A 24,134-nucleotide genomic window follows, 5' to 3' on the forward strand; every position below is an offset into this window, starting at 1 on the left:
TAGGATGTGCCTTTTCTTCTTCAAGAGAATACTATCAGTTAACGTGTCACTATCAAAGGCAAATGCTGTTATTTTTATCTTTTAAAGACATCTTCTAGAAAAATGGCTTCCTAATAAATCTTAGTATCATCTTAATATCTTTACAAGGAGGACATGGAGCTGCTGGAGCAGGTCCAGAGGAGGCCACGAAGATGATCCAAGGGCTGGAGCACCTCTGCTATGGAGACAGGCTGAGAGAGTTGGGTTGTTCAGCCTGGAGAAGAGAAGGCTCCGGGGTGATCTTATTGCAGCCTTCCAGTACCTAAAGGGGCTACAGGAAAGCTGGAGAGGGACTTTTTCCAAGGGCATGTAGTGATAGGACAAGGGGCAATGGATTTAAACTAAAAGAGGGCAGATTTAGATTGGATATAAGGAAGAAAATTTTCACTGTGAGGGTGATGAGGCACTGGAACAGGTTGCCCAGAGAAGTTGTGGGTGCCCCATCCCTGGAAGTGTTCAAGGCCAGGTTGGATGAGGCTTTGGGCAACCTGGTGTAGTGGAGGGTGTCCCTGCCCATGGCAGGGGGGTTGGAACTGGATGATCTTTGAGGTCCCTTCCAAGCCAAACCATTCTGTGATTCTATCCTTAAACATTTTTATGCCAGCAGACTAAAATCAAGCAAAACACTGAACTCCTGATATAGGATTCCATTGAATCAAAATTGCTTTTTCAGTAAAGATTCGATTTTAACATCGACACCCTCTTCAACAACATAATAAACTAAAATATCTAACAAAATATTACAATATACAAGAATACACCTACCTAAACTTGGCAGTAATAACAGGCAATACTTGACTGTGTCTAGTACTGGAACCCAAAACACCAATTATGTATACTATTAGCTTTCCCTGGTGAGGATAAACTGTAGGGTGGAATGGGAACAGATTTCATACCAGGACTTCTAGACCTCCTCCTCATTCAACATCCACATTATACTGCCAACAAAAATCTGAGTACTACATACAGATGTAAGTCAGCTTTTTATTATCTCTATTCCACGGACAGAAGAATTCCTAGGAAACAGTTGATAATTTGTCCAAATGCACATCAGTGTTCAAATTAGAATCTAGGATGATTCCGGCTTTATTGTCAGTCACTACTCTTTCACAGGCCATGGTTTTCCTAAGGTTAGCACTTATGTGTGCACTTCAAAGCACGATATATGCAAGCAGACAGAAAATAAAGGTAATATAGGTTATCAGTGATTTGAACATCAAAGGCAGATGGCATTCTAAAAGTTAAAAGCCTTGATTAAATGGTACATCAATATGGCATAATTAGCAGTACCTTATAAATTATTTAATTTAATACAGGTACCACTCATAATCAACAAGCACACATCCCAGTTGTGCTGCCACAGAAAAAAACACTGGAATGTCACGATTATTTAATGAAGGAAATAACTAACTTATACACTGACCCTGTGGAAGAAATTTAAAGTGAAGGGAATATGTATTAATTACCAAAGACATAATTTAGCAAGGCAAACAGGATACAGGTTTTGCTAAATGTATCAGAACCTCATCTGATAAAATAATAATAAAAAATAAAAATAATAATCTGATAAAATAAATAATAAAAAGTCTACCACAATGCTAGCTCATTGGTTCGAGAAAGTCAGGCAGACCTAACACTCATCGTACACTGTGGCAAAGCTTTCAGAAACTATGAAACTCAGCAAAACAATGTTTAGCTGATGTTCATTTTCTTAAAAGTTTCTGAATTAGCAGCGTTGAGAGAATGATGACATCATTTCTCACACTTCCCCCTTCAGTGGAGGGGAGACACACAGGACACAGCATGTCCACGGACAGACAAGACAAGTGCCACCATCTTACCTGCAGACTGAGCACTGTAAAGGGAAGGGTCGACTAGAGGAATATTCTGAGGAGCAGGCTGAATGGTGTTACTTGTCACTCCTGTAAATCAATGGAAAAAATTGGATTTGGGTTATTTTCATTTATAGACCTAGAAGTAAGCAAATAAAATAAGGAAACAGAACAGGTAAACCTAACGACTAAACGATTTTTAAATTACGCAGCTGGCAGCTTCTCAATTCTGAAAGCTTGTAACAAATGATTTCCGAATATTCACTTCAGACTATGAATGTTTCATAAAATAATACAGAAGAATTTACAGGCCTAGTAAAAGTTTAAATTAAACTGAAATCAAATTAAGGCACAGAATTTTATCAGTACAGTCTTTCACAGAAACCTAACTTCATGCATTAAAAAAAAATAAAAAAATACTAGTCCAGAAGACACTGGTTACCTTAGAGGGTTGAGGAAAACCTGCTAAAGAAGAGGAGGAGTAAACTTTTAAATTTGAAGTTTAAATTCTGCCTTTTAAAATAAGGAGGTGATTGGTGACAGCCAACATGGCTTCACTAAGGGCAAATCCTGCCTGACTAATTTGGTGGCCTTCTATGATGGGTTTACAATGTTGGTGGATAAGAGAAGAGCAACTGACATCTTCTGTCTGGACTTGTCCAAAGTATTTGACACTGTCCTGCACAAGATCCTTGTCTCAAAATTGGAGAGAAATGGATTTGATGGATGGACCACTCAGTGGATAAGGAATTGGCTGGATGGTCGCTCTCAAAGAGTTGTGGTTAATGGTTCAATGTCCACGTGGAGGCCAGTGACAAGTGGTGTTCCTCAGGGGTCGGTACTGGGGCCAGTGCTATCTAACATCTTTGTTGGAGACATGGACAGTGGGATCGAGTGCACCCTCAGCAAGTTTGCAGATGACGCCAAGCTGTGTGGTGTTGTGGACACGCTGGAGGGAAGGGATGCCATCCAGAGGGACCTTGACAGGCTGGAGAGGTGGGCCTGTGAGAACCTCATGAAGTTCAACAAGGCCAAGAGCAAGGTCCTGCACGTGGGTCGGGGCAATCCCAAGCACAAGTACAGGCTGGGCGGAGAATGGATTGAGAGCAGCCCTGAGGAAAAGGACTTGGGGGTGCTGGTGGATGAGCCCATAGCAGGGGGGTTGGAACTAGATGATCTTTAAGGTCTCTTTCAATCCAAATCCTTTTATGACTCTATGATATCAGAAGGAGTCTCCATTATTTTATTTTTAAAGCCCCACGCCTGCCATCTCACACTTGCAAACTATCTCCTTCCTAATTCCTTTGCAAACAACTGGTGAGAATAAAAAAGCTAGCCAGATTTAAAATGAAATAGTGATGCCAGAAGAAGAAACAGCACTTTACGCTGTGAAGCATTCTTGTATCTACATTCCCATTTTAGACACCCTCATTCGCATTGATCCAAACATATATTTTTGCAGTATGTTCAGAAAGCCCAATTGGAACTTAGACTAGCCTGCTCCGTAAGGGACAACAAAAAGTCTTTCTATAAATATATTAATAACAAAAGGAGGGCTAAAGATCACCTCCAGCCCCTACTGGACTCAGGGGGTACGTTAGTCACTAGGGATGAAGACAAGGCTGAGGTCCTTAATGCCTTCTTTGCCTCAGTCTTTAATAATAAGGTCAGCAGTTCCCAGGTGAGCTGGCCTTCGGTGTCTGAGTGCAGGGAGGGAGAGCAGATTGAAGCTCCTGTGATCCAAGAGGAACGGGTCAAGGATCTGCTCCTTCGGCTGGATGCCCACAAGTCTATGGGGCCTGATGGTATCCACCCGAGAGTCCTGAGAGAGCTGGCGGATGTCATTGCCAAACCCCTGTCCATTATCTTTGGGCAGTCTTGGCTCACTGGGGAAGTTCCGCTGGACTGGAGGCTGGCGGATGTTGCCCCCATTTACAAAAAAGGGCGGAAGGAGGATCCGGGGAACTACAGGCCTGTCAGTCTGACCTCGGTGACGGGCAAAGTCATGGAACAGGTTATCTTGAGTGCTATTAATGAGCACATACAGGTTAACCGGGTGATCAGGCCCAGTCAACATGGGTTTATGAAAGGCAGGTCTTGCCAATCAAACCTGATCACCTTCTATGACAGGGTGACCCGCCTGGTTGACGAGGGAAGGGCTGTGGATGTAGTTTTCCTGGACCTCAGTAAAGCCTTTGATACAGTTTCTCATAGTGTTCTGGTGGAGAAACTGGTAACTGCTGGCCTGGATAGGCACACCCTCCTTTGGGTTAAAAACTGGCTGGATGGCCGGGCCCAAAGAGTGGTGGTAAATGGGGCTAAATCCGGCTGGAGGCCGGTCACCAGTGGGGTTCCCCAGGGCTCAGTGCTGGGTCCAGTTCTGTTTAACATCTTTATCAATGACCTGGATGAGGGGATTGAATGTACCCTCAGTAAATTTGCGGACGACACCAAGCTGGGAGGCTGTGTCGATCTGCTCGAGGGTAGGGAGGCCCTTCAGAGGGATTTGAACAGACTGGATCGTTGGGCTGAGGCCAATGGCATGAGCTTTAATAAGGCCAAGTGCAGAGTCCTTCACTTGGGGTATAAAAACCCCAAGCATCGCTATAGGCTCGGGGAGGAGTGGCTGGAGAGCTGCCTGACGGAAAAGGACCTGGGGGTGTTGGTTGACTACCGGCTTGATATGAGCCAGCAGTGTGCCCAGGTGGCCAAAAAGGCCAATGGGATACTGGCATGTATCAAGAATAGTGTGACCAGCAGGAGCAGGGAAGTGATCCTGCCCCTGTACTCGGCACTGGTGAGGCCGCACCTGGAATATTGTGTCCAGTTTTGGGCCCCTCGCTTTAAGAGAGATATTGAGCTCCTGGAGCGAGTCCAAAGAAGGGCAACTAAACTGGTCAAGGGGCTGGAAAATAAAACTTATGAGGAGCGGCTGAGGGAGTTGGGGCTGTTTAGCCTGGAGAAGAGGAGGCTGAGGGGAGACCTGATTACGGCCTATAAATACTTGAGAAAAGATGGTGGGGAGGTAGGGGAAGGGCTCTTTACATTAGTGATGGGAGATAGAACAAGAGGAAATGGGCATAAGCTTAGTCAGGGGAGATTCAGGTTGGATGTTAGGAAGTATTTCTTCTCTGAAAGGGTTGTCAGCCACTGGAATAGGCTGCCCAGGGAGGTGGTTGAGTCCCCATCCCTGGATGTGTTTAAGAATAGGGTGGATGAGCTACTTGAGGATATGGTTTAATGGGGATTAGGGATGGTTGGACTCAATGATCTCTAAGGTCTTTTCCAACCTAGAAATCTATGAATCTATGAATCTATGAAATTATTTCTACAGTATCTGCTGTCTAGGAAGATGGTATAATCGCTTTTCTAAATGGAATTTCTAAAGGGGTTAAAATTATGTAATGCAAAGTATTCATATAGTCCAGTATATATGCCATAATTTTCAAATCTGGTAAAAACAAAGAAGTAAACATTTACCTAGGCTGAATGTAAAAAAACCCCACTCTCCCTCTCCGAGACCCAAAAAATCCCACCTATCTGAAGGATTTCCCTTTGATAAAGCTTAAAAAAAGCGCATCTTGAACTTTTCAGAGTGAAGCATTTTTAAAATGAGAAAGTGAAAGAAACTGAGGGGCTGTGTGACAAAAATATCTTATATGTTCTGTAATATAAAAATATATCTAAACAATCAAATTATCATCAGGATTGAAATCAAGAGCTTTTAATGTTTTTCTCGTATTAAATATAATTATCAAAAGGTGACATGAGGTGAAAAAGTTGTATTCACAAATCATTTAATATAACTTTTTTAAAAAAAATAAAACATACAGCTACTGGGAAGAACTTTGGATTTTTAAGAACTAAGTTTTGGTCCAAAAATTACACGGAATAAGGAGGAAGTTGCAGGAGCCAATATGTTTAGCAGTAAGGACAAAATTTCCATTAATAATATTGTGTGTGGTCAATCACACTAAAGTGCTTGCATGGGAAAAGAAGCATAAACCAACTAGAAGAAAGGTGTGAAAAGTACATTATCATTATGAAATGAAGTCATTCACCTATCAAGTGAGAGATTCAAAGGGTGCTTTACCATCTAGATGTTGGAATGCATGATCCTAGGGAAGCAAAAACCATTCTGTCTGCAGGAACACTCACTCTTTGAGTCCACGTACAGCTTCTGGCAAAGTGCTCCAAAATAGGTATTATATTTTTTAAAAACCATAACTATTTTTACGGTGTTAATTTATGCAGCTGCTTCTGCTATAGAATATCTGTATTACTTTACTTTATATGTAATGGAAAGAGGACGAGAATGTGCCTCTCGATGAAGGCATGAATTTTTGGGGTGTGACTGGGACATACCTGTGTTATGGGGTACTTCAGCTGGAGTGTTGGCTGGTGCATGGGCACCTGGTGGTATATGTATGCCAGTATAATTACTAGTTGGTACGTTGTTAGCTTCATATGTAGATGATGATGTTGGTTGAGTTGCTCCACTACTGAGAGAAGATGGCCCCGCTCCTTCCCTTTCAACATCTGCTAAGACACAATATAGGAATTACTGCACAAGTACTTGAAAACTGAGGCTTTCTTTTAAAACCTCCTTTCACATTTTTGTTAGTAGAGAAATTGCCACAACAGTGTGACATAAAACATTCATCAATCTAAACCACCTACTGTTGATTTGACAAAGGGAAAAAGCAATGTATCATAGGATAAATATCTAGAAACTCACATACTTTCAAAGATCTCTTCTGTTTAAATTTAAGGATCACTTTGTTACTGGTCTGAAAGTAAGCAATTTGTCTCATTACTACAGTCTCTCATACTTCCATGTACTGCATCCATAGTAGAATCATAGAATGGTTTGGGTTGGAAGGGACCTCAAAGATCATCCAGTTCCAACCCCCCTGCCATGGGCAGGGACACCCTCCACTACACCAGGTTGCCCAAAGCCTCATCCAACCTGGCCTTGAACACTTCCAGGGATGGGGCAGCCACAGCTTCTCTGGGCAACCTGTTCCAGTGCTGTTCCAATAGTAGTTGAACAAGAGACTACAAACACGCAGTAATGGGTATTTTAATACAAACACGAACCAGAAAATGGAAAACTATTTGCCTTACAAATCCTTCATAAAAAGAAAGACAGTGCCAATCCTTCCACGCCATATCGATTAAATCGCAAATAAATAACAAAAAAGGGGAACTTTGGGAAAGTGATACCAAACAAGAAAACAAAATGCAGCTTAGCTGAGTCATAACTGTATCTTGAACAGTGGGAGTACATAATGTGCTGTAAGAATATCGGAGTTCAATACATTCCATTCCATGTATAAAGAACATATATATTATTTTTCAATCTAGTCATGTTCTTAAGGTTCTGGTCTAAGTTTATCCAATGTTGCTTTGAAGGCTGAGAAAGTAATGATCCAATTTTATTATCCTAATAAGCCAGTTAATTTAGAACATAGTTGATTTCTTTGCCTTAATTTGAATTCAGTTTAATTTAAAAAAAGCTTATTTTCTTTTACTGTGTTCATGTTCATCTGTATCAATAATGTCAGGTGGAACGAGTAGTTTTGGGACTGGCTTTGTTAACAGTCAGTTCTGGAAAGGGAGGGAAACAAATATGGGAGCACAAAACTTGTATGTGCCTAGAGCTGGCAAGAGATGGTTTTTCTTCATGAAATCTGCACTGATTCTCAACCGTACAAGATTATGTGTTATGTAAACACCTCTACTGCTTAATGATTAAACAGTCTACTATTACAAATATTAGAATTTTTTCCCATGTAAGGTCCTCTTCCTCCTAGAAAAAGTTCAGGTACCACCTTCACTAGAAACAACTAAACATCTTCTAATTCACAATACCATTTACTACAATAAAAGGCTATAAAGCAGAGTAAAATCAACAGTATTGACATTAGCACATTTTTACTGGCCTTTAATAAATGCACAATTAAAGAATATATTTTTGGTTTATATTGCAAAGTCATAGTAGTTTACTTTCATTCGGAACATCCAAGTACTAATAAACTAATTCACAAATCCCCCGAATCCACAGTCTAATACCAATAATTTCATTTAAAAGTACTAAAAAGCAAAAAAAAAACTAGAAGCAAAGTTCTCTCAGGAGTGCCAAGCACTGCCAGCAGAATTTAATATAAAAATTTAGAACATGGTAAAATTTTTGCATGTTACTCTTGTGAAAATTATTTTCACTTGCTGCAACCAGTAATTCAGGCTGTGGTTTTATGAGCCATTTTTGACATATGCAAACAAAACCTGGCAGATTTCTGGAAGACAAAGGATATTTTACGGTACAAGATTTTTCCTTAGCTATATTTTTTTGCTAGTAACTCCTGCTGTGATATCATGTGGCTAACATGCACGGAAGTAAAATTAAATGTGTTAAAACTGGCAAAAAAAGGTGACATTCCAAAGTAAACACAGGATATAATACCTTTTAAATAATAATGTAACGATAGGGGTAAGTCATTGGTTGAATCCTGTATTTTTCAGTGGTTTTGGTGCTAACTAAAAAATTATTTTGAAGCAGTTTCAAAAAATAAAGTTTAGTTTAACAAAATTCCATAGACTTAGTGCACATAAGATTAATGAAAGAGTTACAGACTGTACTCATCATGCTGTCCAAAGGTAAGGCTGCCCAAATCTACTTGTAACACTATTATCAATTATTAATAGCTTGGCCAAACTGTAGCCATAAAGTTGGATTTTCCATGTTGGGTGTCTGCCTGAAGCTAGTATTTTGGCAAAAATGTAAAATTTACACTTTTGAGAATGAGGGAGTGGAAGAAAACATGCTTTCATTGTACTCAGTATCTCAATTAAGGGAAATTACCTGTAAGTTCTTGCCCAGACTTAAACCGTTAATGCACTTATTCCCTTTTCCTGCCCACTGTAGCTTCCTGCTGCCCTTATCCGGCTCTTCAGGCCCATTCTAATTCCTCTTTCTCTGCACCCAGACTTAGAATCATAGAATGGTTTGGGTTGGAAGGGACCTCAAAGATCATCTAGTTCCAACCCCCCTGCCATGGGCAGGGACACCCTCCACTACACCAGGTTGCCCAAAACCTCATCCAGCCTGGCCTTGAACACTTCCAGGGATGGGGCATCTACAACTTCTCTGGGCAACCTGTTCCAGTGTCTCACCACCCTCAGCCCCAACTCTCTCAGCCTGTCTCCAGAGCAGAGGTGCTCCAGCCCTCGGATCATCTCTGTGGCCTCCTCTGGACCTGCTCCAGCAGCTCCATGTCCTTCTTGTGCTGGGGACTCCAGAGCTGAATGGAACTTCATATCCCGTATCTGCAACCCCTTGTCCCATACTTGTGTCTGTCTTGCACTACGTCCCAGTCTTCTCTCCGACACATTCCTAGTTTTAGCTTCAAACTTCCTCACCGTACAGCTCATGGTCTCTAGTCACTCCTGTGAAAGTGCAATGCTGCAGACAACACTGGCCCACAAAAGATATGAACTCAAATAGTTAAAGTCTGGCAATGCTATAAATAAAAAAAGCAACTAAAAAAGCGTTAGAAGTGCTGACCACCCTTAATGTCAGTGCCTGTAAGAGGCAAATTCACAAAAGGGCGATACTTTTTAATCAGGCACATGTATCAAGAGCTCAAACTCAACTGTTTGATTTGCTCATTATGCAACTGGCAAATGTTAAACTGTATTAAACATAAAAGCAGCTTGGTTTAAATTAACTCTTCTCAAGTATTTAAAGTGTCCAAATTTAATCAAAGCATTGTAACTATTCTTTCTGCAAAGTAAATATTTAAAATATTCTTTATCACAGATTAAAGTATTAGAACCATTTCAAGATACGCACTTGCAGTATTTGTGAAGAGTTTTATCAGCCCTGCCAAACAGAAGGATTTCAGGCTACTGGGAAAGAACATTTAACTCAACAAACTGGTTTTTAAGTTCTGTGGTTAGAACATCCGTAACGTTATTGGAAAACAAATCTTTTCCTGGGAATACGAATGACCACTAGGAAAATTAGAGAAACAATTTCTCATAAAGCAATAATAACCTATGAAATTAAAAGTTCCTCGCCATTTGCTTACGGATGCTGAAATACCAGGATGTGAAACAGTGACACAATCGTTTCACATCCAGGTTCAGCTCCAGCTGAGTTCCTTGTCTTGGAACCTCATCAGCCTTTGTGCTTGGATCCCAACATAATGAATCCATGTGCTCTTTAGATTTTCCTCAGAGCTACTGGATACTCAGACTATCTGGTTGGTTGGTTGGGTTTTTTTAAGTTATTATTTCTTTACTGAAGGCAAGACTTTGTGGAATATGGCTGATACCCCTGGCCCTATAACCAACAGTCCAAAGATACTTTCATATAAATAGAGGATTCTCAAGGCTTAACAGCATTCCCTTCTCCAGTGTAAGGAAGCATCAATTATGACTTCACTTCAGCAGCCCAGGGCACTACATTTAAAACTACCAAAATTTTTAAGAAGTCCAGACTCCCTCAATTCTCTGGACTCCCATTTTTAAGGACCCTAAAGAATTAAAAAGATAATCTATTCATTTTAATTCAAAAACATTTTCTTTTCCTCATTCTGCTGCACTGTTCAGCTTGCTTGACATGTTACTAGAAGATGTACAATGTAAGGTTCTATTGGAACACTGCTTTTTTAAAAAAAAAAAAAAAGTATGGATATTTCTTTACACAACATTGAGAAATGGACTCAAAACTCCATCAACTTTTCATACACCGTTCTTTTTACTAGTTGGAACTACAAAGGTCTCCTGAAATCCTGCGATATAAATGTAGAATACATATTATATATTGCAATGAAAGTGGTAACATTGGATGTATTTTACTGTGGATATATCATGACCATTTAGGAACTTTTTCATATTTGAAATCACCTTTTTAATTTTTTTCCATCAGTATCAAATCTTGTTGGATGACCTAGGGCTACTACTAAGTGACCTTTACGTGTACTCTGGGACCTGTATTCCAACTGCACTAATAAATCAAGCACACCATTTTAAGGTTTCCATGGTGGCATCCTGACAAAAGCATCCATAAATCCAACGGCAGAACTGCATAAAGGATGCCTATGTGACTGTAAAAACATCTCCAAGAGTTACAGTATGGTTTTCAAGAATCACAAAGAAAATAACACTTTGGAAAAAAATGGTAATTTGTCAAGCTACAGAGACCCAGTTTCACTCTGTTTAAACAGACTTTTTCCACTTGCAAGGGGAGGAAGAAAATGAGCAAGCAGAAAGGAATGGGGAAGGTCCAGTCATACAGTCAAACAATGCTGCTTTTCTTCTTAGGGTGCACAAAGCCAGAATTGACACTTTTTTTTACTGATTCTTCTAAAAAATAATTTGCATAAAATTTTTGTCTTGGTTGTGCAAAGCATTATGGACACCTACACTATGGAGTTAATTTCCAAAAATAAACATCAAAAAGTATTTTTTAATTTCATTGCTCAGAATATAAACGAATGTGAGAAATTCTCTTACCACACAAAATACGACTCAATAACAACAACAAAAAAAGTCAAATTATAGATATTACAGGCTCCCTATCAATCAGGATGTTAAAATTTTGGCTCACTCCGCATTTGCGTCCCTTCTAAGTCGCATGTAGACATAACTTGGTAATGAAAGCAGTAGTCTTCACCAATTCACACTACTGCTTGTAATGACCTGCAATAAATAGTAAGGATTTGAGTAAAGTCTGAATTCTACTTTCCCTCCTACAACAGTTTCTTTTGCAGCCTTGAGCAAGGCAGTTAGCTTTGCTTCCCTATTAATCAAACAAAGAAAAACCCTATTTGTTGCTGATGACAATTATTGTTTCTGCACAAGCTGCATACACACATTTTTAGCAAAAGCTCTGTAATCTTTGCTTAGAAATTCTATTTTTCCAATTGTTTAGAATTTGTAATTCATTTCACATCACCAGGTGAGCTTTGTAAACATTACCACACTATGAGCCAGACCACTAAAGAGCACTCATTTAAAGCCAGAAATATTTAACTGGGCAATTCATTACATTCACTACAAAAGATTTTTTTTCCCACATGTTGTCTTCTCCATTAAGTTATCAAACTGGTGTAATTTGTCTTACAAAGATGTGGTGATGTTTGCAGCTGGAGTTGCATCATAGGTGTCTCTAACTACAGCTGCATTCAGCAGTTAAGAAACCTGCCTTGAAAAAGAACATATGTTGAAGAAGAAATTCATTTTCTAACACTTCGAATATAGCTGTGCCTGGATTGGAGCATGTTTCCATGGGTAGGAGAGCCATTCCAGTGCTTAAGTTTGTAGGGAATCTTTAGGTGAGGAAAATACAGTAGCAAGAATAAACCAGTGGCCTGGAAATCAAATTGTATCATACTCATTATTTGTTCACTAATATTTGAATTTATTTGTGTTGTCATGTTTCTAGAGTATTAAGCAGTATTTTATCCAGGAAACTGCGAAGAAATTATAATTGGCATCCAGGCTTTTAGATATTTTTGTTTACTTCTAACAAAATAAAGGCTAACAATAAACAGGAATAGATGTTTGGTACACTTTCTCGTTAAAAAAAATGGTGATGTTGTATTTTATCATTTTTTAGTTTTCTAATTTTTTTTTTTAAAATGTAACAGTGCCCAGGAGATATAAATGATAAGAGAGTGGAGAGCCACTTCTCAGACTTTTTGAGCCTCAGAAGCACTTTTATCTGGCCCTCTCCCCCTTCCACCCATTGATTCTTTTCCATATCATAGAATCATAGATTCATCTGGTTGGAAGAGACCCTCAAGATCATCGAGTCCAACCATTCACCCTGCACTGTCAGGGTCCCTAAACCATGTTCCTCAACACCAAATCCACATGGTTTTTAAACACCTCCAGGGATGGGGACTCCACCATCTCCCTGGGCAGCCTGTTCCAATACCTCACAACCCTCTCTGTAAAGAAATTCTTCCTGATATGCAACCTAAATTTCCCCTGGTGCAACTTGAGGCCACTCCCTTTCGTCCTGTCATTCATAACATGGGAGAAGAGACCGATCCCCATCTCCCTACAACTTCCTTTCAGGTAATTGTAGAGAGTGATAAGGTTCCCCCTGAGCCTCCTCTTCTCCAGACTAAACAGTCCCAGCTCCCTCAGCCACTGAATGAATATACAACTGAATGATTTTTTCAAGAATTATAAAAAGGCTGAAGGATCCCTTATATATTACCTGGTCCAAATCCTCACTCATAGCAGCGCTAACACAGATCATGCTGCTCTGGAAACAGAATGGTTGAGGTTGGAAGGGACCTCTAGTCCCTTATCTAGTCCAATCTCCCGTTCAAGCAGGGTCAGCTAGAGCCAGTTGCCCAGGACTGTGTCCAGTTGGGTTTTGAATATTTCCAAGGATGAAGATTCCATAACCTTTCTTGGATTCTTTTCAATACCTGACCACACTCCTGATGGAAATTATTTTCCTAATAATTAATTCACATTTTCCTTGTTGCAACCTGTGCCCATTGCCTGTTGTCCAATCACTATGCATGTCCAAGAAGAGCCTGTTTTAGAACTTCTCTGCTCTCTCCCATGAGGTATAGCTTATGATAGCAGTAAGAACTCTTCTTAGACCCACTTAACTTCACCTCGTATGCCGTGTTCTCCAGTTCACATTTGGAAGACAATAGAAAACTCTCATACTTCAAGAAATACACTACTTTCTAACAAAGGTGGGCTTGGAAGGAGTAAGACTGCCTATCTTCTACTTCCTCATACTTTGCTCACTGTCTGATATAAAGGTGGTAAGCTAGACAGTTTTTATTCATGCTACTTTTCCGTTTTTTATCTTTTGCTGCACATTTGTCTTCTGCTAAAGAACCAGCTAGTGGCTGCCAAGCGGAATAGGGTGCTATACCATAATGGAAGGACCACCAGTTTAATTTTTCTATAAACAGTAGGTCGTGCCCACCCTCCTCTTCACAGATGAACGGGAAAGAAGCTTCAAAATATGAGATCGCATAATGAAAAGAGTGAGAACCAGAAAATAAACCAATTTTCTCATGTTCTGACATGTTTAAAATAAATCCAATGTGCAGAAAATTACAAGCCTATTCATGACATATTTGAAATTACAGGTTCAGACTTCAAAATCCACTGAAGACCCAGGTGCAGACCCCCCACATGAATGAATGGAAACAAACAAATGAATGTGTGTGTGTGTGAGCACATTTAAACACACATAATGACATAGGGGAATAGAGCTGTCTTTCTCAGGATAGGTGTCATGGTTTAACCCCAATCAGCAACTAAGCACCACACAGCCACTCGCTCACCTCACCCCTGGTGGGATGAGGGTGAGAATTGGAAGAAAACTCATGGGTTGAAATAAAGACAGTTTAATAAGTGCAAGTTTTAAGAGCAAAAGCCACATGCACAAGCAAAGCAGGATAAGGAATTTGTTCACTGCTTCCCATGAGCAGGCAGGTGTTCAGACACCTCCAGGAAAGCAGAGCTCCATCACTCATAACGGTTCCTTGGGAAGACAAACGCCATCACTTCAAACGTCCCCCCGTTCCTCCTTCTTCCCCCAGCTTTATATGCTGAGCATGGTGTGGAATATCCCTTTGGTCAGCTGGGGTCAGCTGTCCCAGCTGTGTCCCCTCCCAACTCCCCATGCACCCCCAGCCTACTCACTGGTGGGGTGGAGTGAGAAGCAGAAAAGGCCTTGACTGTGCGTAAGCACCGCTCAGCCATAATGAAACCATCCCTGTGTTATCAACATCATTTTCAGCACAAATCCAAAACACAGTCCCATAGTAGCTGCTATGAAGAAAATTAACTCTATCCCAGCCAAAACTAGAACAATAGGTTAGGATGATCGATATGCTCTTGCAAAACCGGGTCTGCTTGGTATGTGTGCTGTTACTTCTCGGAGAGGCTGGCTTGCATCTGCTCACAGTTGCATTATCTGTCTTAAAAAAAGCTCTAAATGAGAAAGGTTTGGATGCCCCTAACATTTCTTACCGAAGAGCTAAGACTTCAATTAGCAGCAGAGTTTAGAGAGGTCTGAATGCATTAAATAGAAGACAGTAAAAGTTAAACAGTTCGGGAGGCTTCAAATAACCTGTTCTGACAAACATTTGTTTTGGTAAGTGGGTGGCCTTGGAAATCACCAACTTTTTATCTGAAGTTAAGGAAGTAACTTCAAGGAATCCTGCACACGAAAGTCAGGCAGCTAGAAGAACACAGGGAGTAATGAAAACACAAGGAAAAGGGGGATGAGGGAGAAAGTGGCAGGAAATCCAATATAAAAAGAGCAGGCCAACACACCACATCATTATACAGGGAGGGAGGGGTTGTCTCACAATCAGGTGTTTGCTTTGAAGTCAACCACAATCAATCCAATTTCTATTCCTATTTAATTCCTGAGAGAGGATAAACTGGCAAAGGGATCACAACTTTACAGAACAGACTTAAAAGGAAGACTGTGGGTAGCACTAAAGAAGGTGAAAACGCCTTCCTAGAGAGTAGCTGTATTCAAAATAATAACCTCCACTACAGAGGAAAGAATATTTTATTTAATAAGTCAATCAAATGGCAAGGTCCAATGAAAATAACAGCAGGAGAAGCTGCCCATTGTGAACGGAACATTAAACGGGGAAGCAGTGCTTCCTGTGGGGTGCTCCCTGAAGAACTGTGCACACCACCACTCCAGGCTTGGCCAAGCCCTCTGCTCTTTTAAAAAGAAAATGAAAACACATACCAAAGCTCTCTCCTTCCATTCCAATAGGCCCGGGCTGAGGAGTCTCTCCATTCTTCAAGCAGTTATGAATGTATGCTGCCTTCCACCTGGCGTACTTCCTGTGCTGGACGTTCTGGGGAAGGGAAAAGACCAGCCATTTTAATCACTCACTTCCGTGAATTAATGCATTCAAAACAGAAATATAATCTGGTTTTCCACTCTGAGAAGAGATTATAAAACTAAACCACTTTCTCTGTTGTCGTTCGACATCCCTTTAAAGATAAACAACACATGTGAAATTAATCAGCGAGTTAAAAAAAAAAAGAACAAGAACTACTCTAACAGGATCTCAGCATGAAGGGAAAACGTGGAGATCTTCAATTAGTGCAGAATGTCAGGAAAAGGAAATAAATTATACCAGGACCATCTAGTGTGAAAGACAGAGCACTGTGCAGCAATTACCGATGTGAAATAATAAAGAAAAGCTGCTATCTCCATAAACTTGGATGATTATTTACTTTAGATATAAATATCTGAAACCTAAAATGCTACTCCCTGCTGGTCAAGAATGTAAAATCACTTCTAGTTACATCATTTTAAATTTAAAAAATGTATCTAAGAGCACAAATACAGAAAGGTTGCTGTAGTTGTAGACTAACATAATGTGTGTGCGATATTCTAGGACATACAATATTTTTATTTAGTGTCTTCACAACACAGCTAAAAATCAGATTAAGTACTTCAGCAATAGCAGTGAGAAGCGAATTTGCTGCTTGTCTTTCTGATTCCATTCCCACAGTAACAGTTTGAGACAGAAAAAATGTGGTAGTAACTTCATTACTTAAACCAACAACATGATTTTTCACTATTTTGAGTTTCTGGGAAAACGGAACTGAAGAAAAGCATTTCACCTGGGTTTTCATAGATCCTTCTTCTCACTAAACACCAGTGATCGAAATAAAGGTCAGAATCTCAACTATTCTGATATTTTCCATTTCACTTTTTTAAAAGATACTTTATTGTTCTTAGGTACAACTTTAATTAACGTCAAAACATGAAATGAAGATGGCTACCTTGTATCTCCTGGGAGTGTTACAACAGTGGGTTTTTAATCCAGGAAGAGTTCTGAATTGTTAGAAGAAAACTTAAACCGATTATGCAAAAATACTACTTTGTCAAAAGTTGTAAAAGAAATAACCAGATCTGACAGTTACGAGGTAATATATTTCAAGGAACGAGACTGAACATGGAGATGAGAAATGTGGAAGGATGAGTGGAATAATTTGGCCAAGTGAACAATGCAGGTTGATAGCGTGTCTCACATTGACATCCCCATCTGTAAAGCACTGGTGAACTCAAATTTCCACAGTAGTAATAACAGCTAAAGTGGTTTGGAAACTGAGGCAGGTAGAATAATCTCTCTTTAGAAGTCCTGACTGAAATGACATCGAAAGTTTTTGAGAATTAATAAACTGAAATTCCAAATTGTACACAAAGTCTACAGCACTGTCACCTAGAGAGAAAGTGACAGGATAATGGATATCTCCAGCTTACACTCAAGTATGTGAGAAAAAAAATAAATTTGTAGATTGGTAGAGGCCTGCATAGATGAAAAAGGAGCTAAAGGAGCTCCTGGACAAACTCAAACACAAAAAAGAAGCCTAGAGAGGGTGGAAGCAGGGACAGGCAGCCTGGGAGGAACACAGAGAAATCGTCCGGAATACGTGGGCCCTCTCCAGAAGGAAATGGGAGACTTGGTCACCCAGGATAGGGTGAAGGCTGAGGTTCTCAATGACTTCTTTGCCTCAGTCTTCACTGGCTAGAGCTCCAGTGGCACAGCCCAAGTCACAGAAGGCAAAGTCAGGGACTGGGAGAACGAAGAACTGCCCACTGTAGGAGAAGATCAGGTTTGAGACCATCTAAGGAACCTGAAGGTGCACCAAGTCCATGGGATCTGATAAGATGCATCTACAGGTCCTGAGGGAAGTGGCAGATGAAGTTGCTAAACCATAATCCATCACATTTGATAAGTTATGGCAGTCTGGTGAAGTTCCCATCGACTGGAAAAAGGGGTAACATAGCCCTCATTTTTAAAAAGGAAAAAAAGGAGGACCCAGGGAACTACAGGGTCGGGGCAATCCCAAGCACAAGTACAGGCGGGGTGGAGAACTGATTGAGAGCAGCCCTGAGAAGGACTTTGGGGCATTGGTTGATGAGAAGCTCAACATGAGCCGGCAACGTGCGTTTGCAGACCAGAAAAGCCAGCAGGTCGAGGGAGGTGATTCTGCCCCTCTGCTCTGCTCTCGTGAGACCCCACCTGGAACACTGTGTTCAGCTCTGGAGTCCCCAACACAAGAAGGACATGGAGCTGTTGGGAGCAGGTCCAGAGGGGCCATGAAGACGATCCGAGGGCTGGAGCACCTCTGCTGTGGAGACAGGCTGAGAGAGTTGGGGCTGTTCAGCCTGGAGAAGAGAAGGCTCCGGGGGGATCTTATTGCAGCCTTCCAGTACCTAAAGGGGCTACAGGAAAGCTGGAGAGGGGCTTTTTACAAGGGCGTGTAGCGATAGGACAAGGGGCAATGGATTTAAACTGAAAGAGGGGAGATTTACATTGGATATAAAGAAGAAATATTTTACAATTAGAGTGGTAAAACACTGGAACAGGTTGCCAGAGAAGCTGTGGATGCCCCATCCCTGAAAGTGTTCAAGGTCAGGTTGGATGAGGCTTTGGGCAACCTGGTGTAGTGGATGGAGGGTGTCCCTGCCCAGGGGAATTGGAACTAGATGATCTTTGACGTTCCTTCCAACCCAAACCATTCTATGATTCTATGACTATTTGTGTGGATTTAGGTGTCCTGAGACATATTCAGCACTTATGTTATCAGCACTTCTTGATTTTGTCTGATTGTTTAGCGTCATTGCTGTTTCTTATTTATTTTTCGAGGTATTTCAACCGTCCTTTAACAATCTTCAAAACTTATCTTCATAAGTGATTAGCAGCTTTCTCTATTTTTTTTTCATTGCCAGAAGTTATCAACTACACCACTACATTTTCAAAATAAGCTTCTCATTCAGTTAGTTTAGCAAGGAAACCTCATTTTTAATTTTCAGAACGAGGAACACTTTATTAGGAATACCTGCTCCTCTATACCTGAGATTAATTCTTCTGTGGGCCATAAATAACAGAGAGTAGCCGATCATGCACCTAACAGAAAAGTTTGTTTTAAAATAGACCAAGAGATTATGCTGGTGTGACTTAATAAAAGTAATCATGATCTTGTTCAGTCGATTCCAGAATAATATTACCTGCCACGAAGAGCACTGTGTTAGTTACTTTTGTATATAATTTTTGAATTAAAACATTCATGTCCTAATGGCCAGATACTAAGCCATTTTTTTATGAAGCAAATTCATATTCTTCCAAACTAACGTATCACATTTTAGAAGTGTTTGTTGCAAAATCAAAAATATTTATTCTAACTAAAACCATACACAACTCCACCTCGATTACTAGCACTAAAGCTCTTGCCTGGAGGATGAGAAAAGTGAAGGTGGAAACAGCTAGGAACCTTGCACCATTTTTTCCTATAATCATTCCTATTTGTTCAGTGTCATGCTATGTGTCCCACAGTAATAATCAGACTTTGAATTTTTGATACTTAAGTCATTAAGCACCTTCTAACAAATTAGTTATCTAATATTTCACATGTAATTTATTTGAAATACTTAGCACAGTTCCTTATGACTTACTAACACGTGTTTGACTACACAATTAGAACCTATGTGCTTTAAAGTTCATATTCATGAATTAGAAAAACAACATTACAGAATTAAAACAGAAATTTGTACTTGTGCTAGGAACAGCAATCAGATAATACACTGATATCCCTAACACTTACCTCTTCAGAGAGCTCCCCAAATACTGTTAGAACATCTATCAGGAGACTTGCGGTATAAAAGGACTTTATCATGTTTCTGCAAAAAGAAAACATTTCACTAACTTTGTAATGTCAGTCTCTCAGGATCACATTTTAGAAGCTGGTATTCTAGATCCTACTGGCTTATTTCAAGTCAATTATCACTATTTTTTTTCTTTTAATCTGATGTTACAGAAATTACTTGACAATGTTTAAATTTAGCTATATATCGACTAGTCTCCTGACTACTATGCAGAAAGTTTGCAGCGTTTTTTAAAGCTGATCATGTGTTCTGCACTTACATTTCTGGCTTGGAATGTTCAATATAGGACGCAGGAATCCTATATTACGTTAGAAAAAGCCTAGCAAAGTCATCCACATGCTGTAGCAATTGCTGTAAATCAAATCACATAATGTATCGTAACAATTATTTTAATATCACTGGACAGTAGAAACTATAACATGCCCGATGCCAAGCTCAGTATTAGCCTGGGGTTTTGGAAGGCTTGCCAGTAAGTGAGCAATCTCTTAAAGAACACAAGGATGAGGATACAAGTTAGTGTGTGAAGTAGTAATTAATCAAGTTTTCTGAAAGAGAAATGGAAGCATTAAAGCCCAATTCTTGTTTCCAGTCAAATTAAAGAGAGTTTGGACATTCAAATTTCCTGACCAGTATCTTAATTCAGATAACACAACCAAAGATTTTCACCTACTTATGAAATTGCCCAGCTCTGTCTTCATTGTCTGCATACAAAAACATTTTCAAAGCATAATTCTCCACATGAGCAGAACCAACGATTTCCTGAGTAATTGCTTCATTATCACCAAATTGCTTTTTCATCTGAAAAAAGTTGGAAAAAAATACATCAAATACTTTATTCGACCTGAGCAATTCTGCAATCTAATTCAAACACAAGAAGCAGCTGCTGATTTAGACAAAGCCAAGTACAATTTAAAAAGGGAACCACACATACTTTAATTATTTTACGAATCTCTAGCTTCTAAATAAATGCTAGAAGCAGTATGCTACAGAGAAAGCACCTTCTTTTGGATGGAGAAATATTACAAATAAGTAGCTATGAGTATCATTTCAACCACGAAATATTAAAAAAAACAAAACAAAACAAAAATACTGTTAAAAACAAACAGCTACAATATTGTGAAGGAATAGCTACAGATATTTTCCCCCTTACTATCCGAAAGACCGAGCACTCTGAAGCCAGTGTCAGAATTCAACACAGTCCAACTGCTCAAGTAGTGCCTGCTTTAGAAATATACTGTAGGTGAGAGTGATCATGGATCTTCTCTCTTGTAAGGCTCATTACATCCTTCCAAGTGTCTGAGCCCTGCCTTGAGTGGTCTAGTGATAGAATCATAGAATCAGGGACTGGTTTGGGTTGGAAGGGACCTCAAAGATCATCCAGTTCCAACCCCTCTGCCATGGGCAGGGACACCCTCCACTACACCACGTTGCCCAAAGCCTCATCCAACCTGGCCTTGAACACTTCCAGGAATGGGGCAGCCACAACTTCTCTGGGCAACCTGTGCCAGTGCCTCACCACCCTCAGAGTGAAGAATTTCTTCCTTCTACCCAATCTAAATCTCCCCTTTCAGTTTAAAGCCATTGCCCCTTGTCCTATCACCACATGCCCTTGTAAAAAGCCCCTCTCCAGTTTTTTACAAGGGCATGTAGTGATAGGATCTATGGATAATCATATGGATATGTAGTGATAGTGATCTATGGATTTACTGGAATTTTCAGTGTAAGCAAAGATCCCTTTTCAAAGACATTGGAGTTCAAGAATCCTCAGGTTTCCTAATAAAAACAGGTAACCCTCTAACAGCTACAACAGGTGGATTTACAGCTTCTCAATAGGCTTACTGTTTGCACAGAAGGAAATCTCAGGTTATCCTCGGATAACAAAAACAGGAACACCACATGATACTAACCTGAAGCCTTTATTTTGCCAAAAGATTTAAAAACAATCTCTGAATAGCAGTTATTTTTCATTGTACATGTGAAAATTTTATCATGCAGCCTGCATTTCCATGTTTTCTAGACTGCTGCCAACTTCACAAATACACAGAATGTTGTCAGAAAAGCTACTTGATTTCAGTAGTGAAACCTAAACTTTCCAAATAGAACTTCAAATTTGAAGATTTTTGTCAAACTCATACTCTACATAGTTTTCAAAAAGTATTTGTGTTCTACAAAGTGTAATTGTTTTCCTTGTGAGTGTACCACAATTTGTTAAGTTGCAAGATATATAACTGAAACACTGAAGTTGAAGAAGAAAATTTGTTTATATATAAATTTCACCAGCCTATACATACACCTTTCACTCAGAAAATAACTTATTACTATACTTGATCTGATGTTCAATGGAGATTATTTCAAATGTACAAATGACAGTTACATACACTTCTAAAAAATATTAAAGTTAACGAAGCTGTTTGTGTGAAAAGTATTTTCAAAAGTAATCTGTGACTCAGTACAGCAGTGCTGATGTTTTAAATGATGATTCATAATTTGAACCTCAAAAAAATAAATTCAGCAAATTTGGTTTATGTTCACTGAAAACATTTAAATGAAAGTTACCTACTGGAAAAGCAAAATGACACAATCATATGTAAAAATATTTGACAGAAACATGCATTTTGGACAAAGAATCACTGTATTTAATTCACCTATTTGGAATACTATGAAGTTTCTTGCAACGAATACACCTGATAATTCCCAGATATATCTACACTGTTTTATTCTTCACCTCTGAAATAATCAGTTGTGGCAACACACATGGAGGTTCTCCTCCCCCTCTACTCTGCCCTGGTGAGGCCGCATCTGGAATATTGTGTCCAGTTCTGGGCCCCTCAGTGCAAGAAGGACAAGGAACTGCTGGAGAGAGTCCAGCGCAGGGCCACAAAGGTGAAGAAGGGAGTGGAGCATCTCCCTTCTGAGGAAAGGCTGAGGGAGCTGGGTCTCTTGAGCTTGGAGAAGAGGAGACTGAGGGCAGACCTCGTTAATGTTTATAAATATGGAAAGGGTGACTGTCATGAGGATGGAGCCAGGCTCTTCTCACTGGCATCCAATGATAGGACAAGGGGAAATGGATCTAAGCTGGAACATAGGAGGTTCCGCTTAAACATGAGGAAGAACTTCTTTCCAGTAAGGGGAACAGAACACTGGAACAGGCTGCCCAGAGAGGTTGTGGAGTCTCCTTCTCTGGAGAAGTTCAAAACCCGCCTGGACACGTTCTGGTGTGATCTGATCTAGGTGGTCCTGCTCAGGCAGGGGGATTGGACTAGATGATCCTTTGATGATCCCTTCCAATCCCCAACATTCTGGGATTCTGTGAAAGCTGTGAGAAACACCTGGCACAGAGCTGTAGCACCTCTTAGTGCCTCTTGGTTATGGGCAGGCTGAAAATGGCTGCTGTTGAAGTTCTGCACAGGTCCAACTTGCCAATAAACCCGAGCTCCCTAGCCCCAAAAAAGCTGTATTAGATCTGCTGAGAATTGCTCTCTCCATCCTTCCACCACTTGGTAATGTAGAAGGAACTTCAATACCTGAGCACCAGTTATCACGCAGACCGTCTTATCAGCAACTGAAAGATGAAACCACGGGTTTTTGCCATTTTTCTCATCTTTCCAAATTCAAAACAAAAAGGGAAACTGAACACTGCAGACGGATTAGTTGCTGCAGTACCACAAAAGATTGATTAAATTTTAACAATTCATAGGGAATGAAGAGGAAATTCCTTTTGGAGCCTCAATCTCATCTCTCCTGGCATCTCTCTTCCCTTTTGGTCACAAAAATCAGACCCATTAGACATGGTAAAATTTGATGACACACTAAGAAGTCACTGTACACGGGATTTCTCATTGCAAAAAAATCAAGAGATAAAACATAGCAAGAAGCACAAGGTATGAATAATATGAATAAAAGACCAATGGTTCATGTCTTTTTTTTTTTTTTAACCTGGAGAATCATAGAATCATAGAATCATAGAATGGTTAGGGCTGGAAGGGACCTTCAAAGGTCATCTAGTCCAACACCCCTGCAAGGAACAGGGATATCTCCAACTAGATCAGGTTGCTCAGGGCCTCGTCCAACCGGGCCTTGAACGTCTCCAGGGATGGAGCATCCACCACCTCTCTGGGCAACCTGTTCCAGTGTTCTACAACTCTCATGGTAAAAATTTTTTCCTAATATCCAATCTGAATCTACCTCCCTCTATTTTAAAACCATTACCCCTTGTCCTATCACAACTGGCCCTCCTGAACAGCCTCTCCCCATCTTTCTTGTAGGCCCCCTTGAGGTACTGGAAGACCGCTATAAGGTCACCCCGGAGCCTCCTCTTCTCCAGGCTGAACAGCCCCAACTCTTTCAGCCTGTCCTCATAGGAAAGGTGCTCCAGCCCTCTTATCATCTTCGTGGCCCTCCTCTGGACCCTCTCCAACTGGTCCAGGGTCTTGCACTAGTTTTACACAAACTCTTCAGGCATCGCTATGGCTAGATTTTGGATGGAATCATTAATCCTGAACACAAAAAAACCCTGCTGCTTCATTTTGCAATGTTACTTTCAGCTCCCAAATGAGCAC

The 24,134-nt window shown here is 40.3% G+C and overlaps 1 protein-coding gene across 3 annotated transcripts in view; it reads right to left on the reverse strand.

Moving 5' to 3' along the window:
- Positions 1–24,134, reverse strand: part of LOC147529133 (vacuolar protein sorting-associated protein VTA1 homolog) — a 46,632-nt gene that overhangs the window by 6,526 nt on the left and 15,972 nt on the right. The window contains exons 3-7 of one of the 3 annotated variants that reach the window (XM_086632031.1): positions 20,246–20,373; positions 19,515–19,590; positions 15,637–15,748; positions 6,237–6,410; positions 1,881–1,961 (exon numbers count right to left, since the gene is read on the reverse strand). In XM_086632031.1, the coding sequence (XP_086488157.1) occupies positions 1,881–1,961; positions 6,237–6,410; positions 15,637–15,748; positions 19,515–19,590; positions 20,246–20,373 (571 nt within the window). Of the gene's footprint in view, positions 1–1,880; positions 1,962–6,236; positions 6,414–15,636; positions 15,749–19,514; positions 19,591–20,245; positions 20,374–24,134 lie in introns of all 3 variants that reach the window. The other 2 variants (XM_086632030.1, XM_086632032.1) reach the window with 2 other exon arrangements.

This window comes from Tauraco erythrolophus, chromosome 2, assembly GCF_009769465.1.
Source record: "Tauraco erythrolophus isolate bTauEry1 chromosome 2, bTauEry1.pri, whole genome shotgun sequence".
Taxonomy (NCBI): Eukaryota; Metazoa; Chordata; class Aves; order Musophagiformes; family Musophagidae; genus Tauraco; species Tauraco erythrolophus.